Source organism: Strix uralensis, chromosome 23, assembly GCF_047716275.1.
Source record: "Strix uralensis isolate ZFMK-TIS-50842 chromosome 23, bStrUra1, whole genome shotgun sequence".
Lineage (NCBI taxonomy): Eukaryota > Metazoa > Chordata > Aves > Strigiformes > Strigidae > Strix > Strix uralensis.
In genome coordinates, this window is record NC_133994.1 from 701,250 (window position 1) to 708,708 (window position 7,459).

The 7,459-nt window shown below is 63.9% G+C and overlaps 1 protein-coding gene across 7 annotated transcripts in view; it reads left to right on the forward strand.

Moving 5' to 3' along the window:
- CHD5 (chromodomain helicase DNA binding protein 5) overlaps positions 1-6,907 on the forward strand; it is a 28,971-nt gene extending 22,064 nt beyond the window's left edge. For 5 of the 7 annotated variants that reach the window (XM_074892895.1, XM_074892897.1, XM_074892896.1 and 2 more), the window contains 17 exons: positions 367-541; positions 992-1,084; positions 1,477-1,565; positions 1,706-1,839; positions 1,993-2,137; positions 2,523-2,682; positions 2,834-2,913; positions 3,002-3,131; positions 3,676-3,765; positions 4,022-4,159; positions 4,378-4,486; positions 4,636-4,768; positions 5,059-5,254; positions 5,507-5,670; positions 5,761-5,875; positions 5,997-6,047; positions 6,260-6,907. In XM_074892895.1, coding sequence (XP_074748996.1) covers positions 367-541; positions 992-1,084; positions 1,477-1,565; positions 1,706-1,839; positions 1,993-2,137; positions 2,523-2,682; positions 2,834-2,913; positions 3,002-3,131; positions 3,676-3,765; positions 4,022-4,159; positions 4,378-4,486; positions 4,636-4,768; positions 5,059-5,254; positions 5,507-5,670; positions 5,761-5,875; positions 5,997-6,004 — 1,959 coding nt within the window. In that variant the 3' untranslated portion in view covers positions 6,005-6,047; positions 6,260-6,907. Of the gene's footprint in view, positions 1-366; positions 542-991; positions 1,085-1,476; positions 1,566-1,705; positions 1,840-1,992; positions 2,138-2,522; positions 2,683-2,833; positions 2,914-3,001; positions 3,132-3,675; positions 3,766-4,021; positions 4,160-4,377; positions 4,487-4,635; positions 4,769-5,058; positions 5,255-5,506; positions 5,671-5,760; positions 5,876-5,996; positions 6,048-6,259 lie in introns of those variants that run through there. The other 2 variants (XM_074892899.1, XR_012632047.1) reach the window with 2 other exon arrangements.
- The last annotated feature ends 552 nt before the right edge of the window (positions 6,908-7,459 follow it).

The window sequence follows — 7,459 nt, forward strand, 5'->3', positions numbered from 1 at the left end:
TGTACCGCGCCGCTGTGGGTTGTTTTCCCAGTAGCCAACGGATTTATTTCCTTCACCCGGTGCTGGGGCTGGCTGCAGGCCGCTGCTCTGGGGGTCCCTGCAGACCTGTAGCTTCTCCCTCGGCGGGAGCGCGGGCACCGCAGGGCGGGATGGGCGACGGCGTGCGGAGCAGCTCTGGGTGGGAGCTTCTCTCAGCCCTCTGACAACCCCGCGCCGAGCTCAGGGTGTCTGGGCAAAGACCCAGCAGCCAAATTCCAGCCAGTGGCTCGGTGCCCTCCCCGCTCCCTGCAGTGCCGGCGGAGCGGAGGCAGCGGGGCGGCGCGGGCAGGTCTGCGGCTGCCCTGTCTCAGGCCTCTCGCTTTGCAGGAGGAGGTGGAGCGTGAGATCATCAAGCAAGAGGAGAACGTGGACCCCGACTACTGGGAGAAGTTGCTGCGGCACCACTACGAGCAGCAGCAGGAGGATCTGGCCAGGAACTTGGGGAAAGGGAAGAGAATCCGCAAGCAGGTCAACTACAACGACGCCTCGCAGGAGGACCAAGGTACGGCGGCGGGCGCTGGGCTCCCGGCCGGGCTCGGGGCGGGCGGGCTCGGGAGAGCAGCACAGACGGTCCCCGACGGACGTGCTGGCTGAGCCGCTGTTTCTCTGCAGTTTGGGAGGCTGCGTGGCTCGTACTTCCCAGATCCTAATCTTTCCACGATAGAAATTCTCCAGAGATTTTTTTCTTTTTATTTTGTGGTCTGTAAACTGTTTTTGCCGGAGGAATTTAGGAGAAACATGTCTGTGGGCAAAACGTTTTAAATTGGGTTTTTTCTGTGTAAGAGAATACTGATTTTGGAAAATGTGAGGATGCGATTTCCTGCTTGTGTCCTCCTCTGGCTGCCTGGCAGCGGGCGCCTGTTGCAGCTGTGGACAGGCTCTCACTGTGTCCCTCCGGGGCAGGGTCCCCCTGCTCGGGCACTTCTAACCTGGCCTCCCTCGCCGTCTGCAGAGTGGCAGGACGAGCTCTCTGACAACCAGTCGGAGTACTCCATCGGCTCCGAGGATGAGGATGAAGACTTTGAAGAGAGGCCAGAAGGTCAGAGTGAGTTAATGCGTTTGATGCTCCACGGGATTTTGCTCTGCGGGAAGCCCCTGGCCCTCAGGTGCAGCAGGAACGTTGGGGCTGGAGGGACCAGCATGCGGCTGGGCCTGTGCTCGGGGGGAGGTGGCCCCACCGGCCTGCAGGCGAACCAGTTCCCAGGCCAGGGAAGGCAACCAGCTGCTTCCTTCGCTGGCCACTGCAGGACCTCAGTCCGGAGCGGGGGGACGGCAGGAGGACAGGGCAGGGTGAGGGCAGGAAGGGAGGCTGGAGAGGGGGTGGAAGTGACTCTGCAGCCTGGGCTGCCGCTCGGCCCCAGTTCTGCTCCCGTCCGAGGTGGGGGGAGGCTTTGGGGCACTCTGGGTCCAACCGTCACCGGGGCTGCTTGGCTCTAGGTGGCCGCAGACAGTCCCGGAGGCAGCTGAAGAGTGACCGGGACAAGCCTCTCCCTCCTTTGCTGGCAAGAGTTGGGGGGAATATCGAGGTGAGGCTGAGGAATACGGAGGTGTCCGACCCCGCCGGAGCACGAGTGGTGCGGGTGTGCCAGGGCTGCCCTGGGCTGCTCTGGGCCGTCCCCGGCGCTTCAGGCCTGGCCCGGGATTGCAGCACCTCCGCTCCCCGCAGGTCCTCGGCTTCAATGCCCGCCAGCGCAAGGCTTTCCTGAACGCCATCATGCGCTGGGGCATGCCGCCCCAGGACGCCTTCAACTCCCACTGGCTGGTCCGGGATCTGCGAGGGAAGAGCGAGAAGGAGTTCAGGTACGGGATGGGGGAGCTGCTGTCACTCTCTTTAGGATAGGCTGAATCTTAGTCTAGGCCTGAGACTCTGCCCAGGGGTGAGAGCAGATGCTGCCGGGCTTGGCAGGGCGCCCGTGGGCCGGGCGGGGCTGAGGTCTGGCTTTCCCTCCGCAGGGCGTACGTGTCTCTCTTCATGCGACATTTGTGTGAACCGGGGGCAGATGGCGCCGAAACCTTTGCGGACGGCGTTCCCCGGGAGGGGCTGTCACGCCAGCACGTCCTGACTCGCATAGGCGTCATGTCACTAGTAAGGAAGAAGGTGGGTGAGTGAAGTTTTAAATCTGCCGTTTCAGGTGTGTTTTGGAGACGGGGGGGTTTCGCTGCCCCTCGCTGGGGATCCCCCCCTGAATCGATCTCCGTGCACGTCTGGTTTTGTCATAAATGTATAGGGGACAGCAAACTGCCTCAGAGCTGCCGCTTCGCTCCCCGGGAGGGCGTGGCACAGGCGGGTGTTTAACAGTCCGGCTGGCAAAACAGAGAAATCGCGCTGGAGACTTGCCTGGTCTCGGAGCTGTAGTGTCGAATGTCCCTGGCCGGGGGGGGCAGTCGCGATCCTGCGGCTTCGTGGATCCGCGGGTGCAGCAGCCGGAAGGCGCCGGAGCCGCCGCCGCTGTACGTGACTGGCTGGTGTGTGTCTGCCCCAGGTGCAGGAGTTCGAGCACGTCAACGGGAAGTACAGCACCCCGGATCTGATTCTCGAGGGCCCGGAGAGCAAGAAGTCCAGCGAGCTCGTGTCCTCGGATCCCAACACGCCTGTCCCGGCCAGCCCAGCGCAGACGCACACGGGAGCCGTGGGCCTCGCAGGTGGGAGAGCCGGGGCCAGCGGCCTTGGGCTGGCGTGGGAGGGGAGGGGGGCTACTGCAGTGGGAGGTCTGGCAAGTGTCTGCCTGCCCCGGCAGCGTGCGCGGCCCTTCGCGGCCCCCTCCATCGCCTCCTCGCTTGGCTGTTGCTACAGACAAAACAGAAACGCAGCTGGGGCTCCAGGAGGAGAAGGAGCTGGCGGAGCAGAAGAGCAGGAAGGTGTCCGACAGCCAGGTAGGGCAGTTCCCCTGGGAAACCTTCCTGGGAGCTCCCCGAGGGAAGGGGGGGCCGGGCTGACCCCGTGCGGGTGTTTCACGTTAAGGTGTCAGCGATTGTTGAGAAGGTGGAAAACGAAGAGCACCCAGAAAGCTGCGACAGCAAAGAGAAACCGAGGGAGGAGAAGCAAGAGGAGAGTGAGAAGGCTGAGCCTTCTCCCAAGCCCCTGGTGAAAGGTGAGTCTCTGGCTCGGCTGAACGTGACGCCCGCGCACAGGCTCCGCTTTCAGCCACAGCTGGGGCTTCAGGGGGGCTCTGGCACCCAGCGGCGGCATCGGTTTGCGCCGGAGGAGTTGTGTGGAGGCTGGGGCGTGCACCCGAGCGGCCTCGGGTGCGCTGGTGCTCCTGGTGGGAGGGCGCTGCCTCTCTGGGAGGCTCCTCACTTAGGTCTTCTTTTCTCCATATCACTGTGGGAAACTGGAATGTCACAAGGTCCTGCAGAAATTCCTGAAAAAACAGCGGTTCCAGGTTGTAAATGATGAGAAATGGTAATTTTGGGGGGCATTTTCTGTTCCTAGCAATATGTTCCTCCAGATGTCTCAAGGAAGAGGGAAAGCTTAGTAAGTTTTCTGGATAAAATGCAGAAGAATGTTCAGTCTGAAGTTTTTTGAAGGCCCTGAATGTACAAACAATATAAGGGAAAGTCTCTCCAGGCAATAAGTTGTTCCCTGAAGAGCGTTTTTCAGGTCAAGCTTTTCTCATGTCCTTTTCCCTTCTGCAGATGAGGGGATTCAAGAGAAGGAGAAGCCTGTGGAGAAGCTGGAGCTGAACAGCAGCCCGGGGAAGGGGGAGGACAGAGAAGTCAAAGCAGGTGAGGTGCGAGGAGGCTTTGGGGCGAGAAGGGCTGTGGAGGGTCTCCAGAGCTCCTGGCACAGCAGCGAGCAGGGTGGTGGCGAGGTTGCCCCTGCTTGCCCTGGCCAGCGGCTGCGGAGCCGCGAGCAGGCTGGTGGCGCTTCCAGCAGCGGCTTTGGGGGGTTCCTCTGGCAGCTGGCGGAGCAAGGACAACCCAGGTCGGTCTTTTGGCAGAGCGCGGTTAACAGGAGCCATTTCTTGTGTTTGCTGAGCAGAGGACGCCAAGGCGGAGGAGAAGGAGCAGAGCGAGGCTCAGCAAAACGGTGACAAAGAGGAAGAGGAGGATGGAAAGAAGGACGACAGAAACATCAACTTCCGCTTCATGTTCAACATCGCTGACGGTGGCTTCACAGGTGAGAGCGAGCGACGAGGCATCGGCCGCTTCCGCATGGAACCCCTGAGCCTGGGCAGAGGCTGCAGGCGGGGTGGTGCTTCACCTCACAGCGGCCCTCTCGGTTCCGCGCCATGCCCGTGGCTGCCTGGGAGGTTTTGTCACTTGCCCTGCCTGCGCTGTGCGAGGTCCATGGCAGTCCCGGTGCCTGACCGGGCTGTCTCGCTTCTGCTTCTGCAGAGCTGCACACGCTGTGGCAGAACGAGGAGAGGGCTGCCCTCTCCTCCGGCAAGATCTACGACATCTGGCACCGCCGACACGACTACTGGCTGCTGGCGGGAATTGTCACGTACCCTGGGGCGGGGTGTGGGGAGGCGAGGGCGGGCGCTGGGGGGACGGTGCGGTGAGCGGGGGGCGTTTGGCGACGCGGGGTCGCTGCGGGGCGCTGGGTGCGCTGTCGGCTGGCCGGTTCTTGCCTTGACGCCCCCTCTGCACCAGCCACGGCTACGCCCGCTGGCAGGACATCCAGAACGACCCGCGGTACGTGATCCTGAACGAGCCCTTCAAGTCGGAGATCCACAAGGGGAACTACCTCGAGATGAAGAACAAGTTCCTTGCCCGGCGGTTCAAGGCGAGTGGCGGGTCCAGGTCCGCGGCGCGCGGGTCAGGGTTGGCTGCACCGGGCACTCTGCCCGCTCCCACACGGGCGCTGCTGTGGAAGTGCTGCCCAGGTCCCTCTCTGGGACACTTGGTGCCTGAACGGGAGAAGAAAATGAGGGCTAACCCTGTTCCCCTGGGAGGTTTTTGGGAACGTGGGGAGCAGAGGCTCTGTTGGCGTGAAGTGCCTGGGCAGCTGGAGCCTGTGGAGCTGTAAACTGGAGCGGGGTCTGGTCCTGAATCCTTCCCTCCTTCCCCTCCCAGTTGCTGGAGCAGGCCCTGGTGATCGAGGAGCAGCTGCGCAGGGCTGCGTACCTCAACATGACCCAGGACCCCAGTCACCCGGCCATGGCCCTGAACGCCCGGCTGGCTGAAGTGGAGTGCCTTGCCGAGAGCCATCAGCATCTCTCCAAAGAGTCCCTGGCTGGGAACAAGCCTGCGAACGCCGTCCTGCACAAGGGTGTGTGTCTGCGCAGGGGGGCCGGAGCCTGCCTGCGGGGCCAGGAGGGCATTCTGGACCGTGGGGGGCCAGCGGGGGGGTTGTCCCCGTCTCTGCTGGTGGGGGCGCCGGGGGTCTTTGCCATCAGCTCCCGGCTGCTGGAGCTCGCCCGTCCCTGGGGCTGGGGGGTCCGGGGGTGCTCCCGCCTCTGCCGGGGGGTGCTGGCAGGTGTCCCCCTGCCCCAGCCTGAGCGCCACCTCGCTCCCCTCGCAGTGCTGAACCAGCTCGAGGAGCTGCTGAGCGACATGAAGGCCGACGTGACGCGCCTGCCCTCCATGCTGTCCCGCATCCCGCCCGTGGCCGCCCGCCTGCAGATGTCGGAGCGGAGCATCCTCAGCCGCTTGGCCACGCGTGGTGGGGACGCGGCCGCGCAGCAGGTCAGCGGGGACGGGGACATGGCCCCTGGCCGGGGCTGGCGGGGCCGTGGCTGCGGCTCAGTGGTTTTTCTCCCTCCTTTCCCTGCCCAGGGCTCCTTCGGCTCCTCCCAGATCTACAACAACAGCTTCGGGCCGAATTTCCGAGGTCCCGGCCCGGGCGGGATCGTCAACTACAGCCAGATGCCGCTGGGACCATACGTGACCGGTGGGTTGGGAGTTCGAGCAGACGCTCCCGGGCGGAGAAATTCAGGGGGTAGATTTGGGTGGGCCGGGAGTGTCGCCGGAGGACGGCGGGTGAGCGTGGCCTCTCCTCTCTCTCCTCACAGATATTTAGCCGTTCCCGCCGTTTCCCCCCGCAGCTCCCGTTTCCAGCTGAGGTACGCCCGCGCTTGCTGCGTTTTGCTCTCGGGGGGGCCCGTGTGAGGGCTCGGCTCTGTGCCGCCTCGCCGGTGTCTGGATGCAGCCTCTGGCTGCGGCGGCCGGATCCCTCCCCAGGGCTCTGGGGGGGTCGGCACCTTCCCCCCACCCCTCGCTCGGCCCGGGGAGGGCGCGGGGCCCGGCTGACGGCCGCTCTCCCCTCTCCTTGCAGCAGCCCCCGGGGCCGCAGGCCGGGGGAGCGGCGCGGCGTTGCCTGCGTGGAAGAGGAGCTGCCGCCGGGCTCTCCCGCTTCGAGTGTGCTTCGACCGCTGCCGGCCCCGGCCCTGCCTGGGGCGCCGGGGATGGGGGGGTGCGTGTCCGTGTCCGTTTTTTTGCACTTTCTTCTTGAAGACTTGAAGGGTTTGTCTGGGCGAGGTGGGCTGAGTGGAGGAGGGGGGTCGAGTCACGGTGTTTCTGTCTGGTTTTATTGGCACGTGAGGCTGCGCCGGGGCCGAGCCGGCTCCCGCTCCCGAGCTTCCCTGTCCCCTCCGTTTCTGCGTCCTCGTGGTGTTTGAGCAAGTGCATGCCTGCTGCCTGCCCGCTGCCGGCCCGCCCGCTGCCGGCCCCTGCCTGCCCAGCCCCGCGGGGACCCTGGCACGGCGCCGGCAGCGGGGCGGGGGGTCCCGGTGTGCCGGGCTTGGGGTGACGCGGGTGGGCGGGAGGGGACGGCCGGAGCTGGGACGGGGACACCCGCCAGTGCGGTGACACCGACTGCGCCGCGGTGGCCCCCGGCAGCTGTAAGCGACGGCCCCGCCTTCGCCTCGTGCCCCGCGTGTCCCCGTGTCTGTTCTCGGTGTTTTAATAAATCCTTTGGGAAGGAGCTGGCGGTGAGCAGCGGTGGGGGGGGTCTCACTGGGGGCGGGGGGGTCCTGGCTGCGGTCCTGGCCCCGTCCTGCATGCACACGTGTGTGCACATACACTTACATACATGTGCACAGACACATGGATGTGGGTGGGTGGGGCGTGCATACATGTAGGTACATAGTGCAGTTTTCAGATGGGTGCGTGTGCACCCCCATGCACGGACGTTTATCCGCATCACCTACACGTGTGTACATACGTGTCCCTGCAGGTCCCTGTCCATGTCTCTGGGGTTGCAGTGCTGGGAGGGGTGCGTGTGTCTGTGAGCACACGTAGCTCTATGTGGGTGTCGATACGCAGGTACAGCTACAGGCGTGGGTGTCTGGGTGCTGCCATGGCTACGGGGGTGTGTATGTACACACACCTGTATGCTTTTATATACGTGTGTGTACAATGTGTGTTCACGTGTGTATCTATATGTTTATGTATGTAAATTATAGGGGGGTGTGTATATAGGCAGAGGTAGGGGTAGATAAACAGGTGTGTGTGTAGGTACAATATTTATATGTGT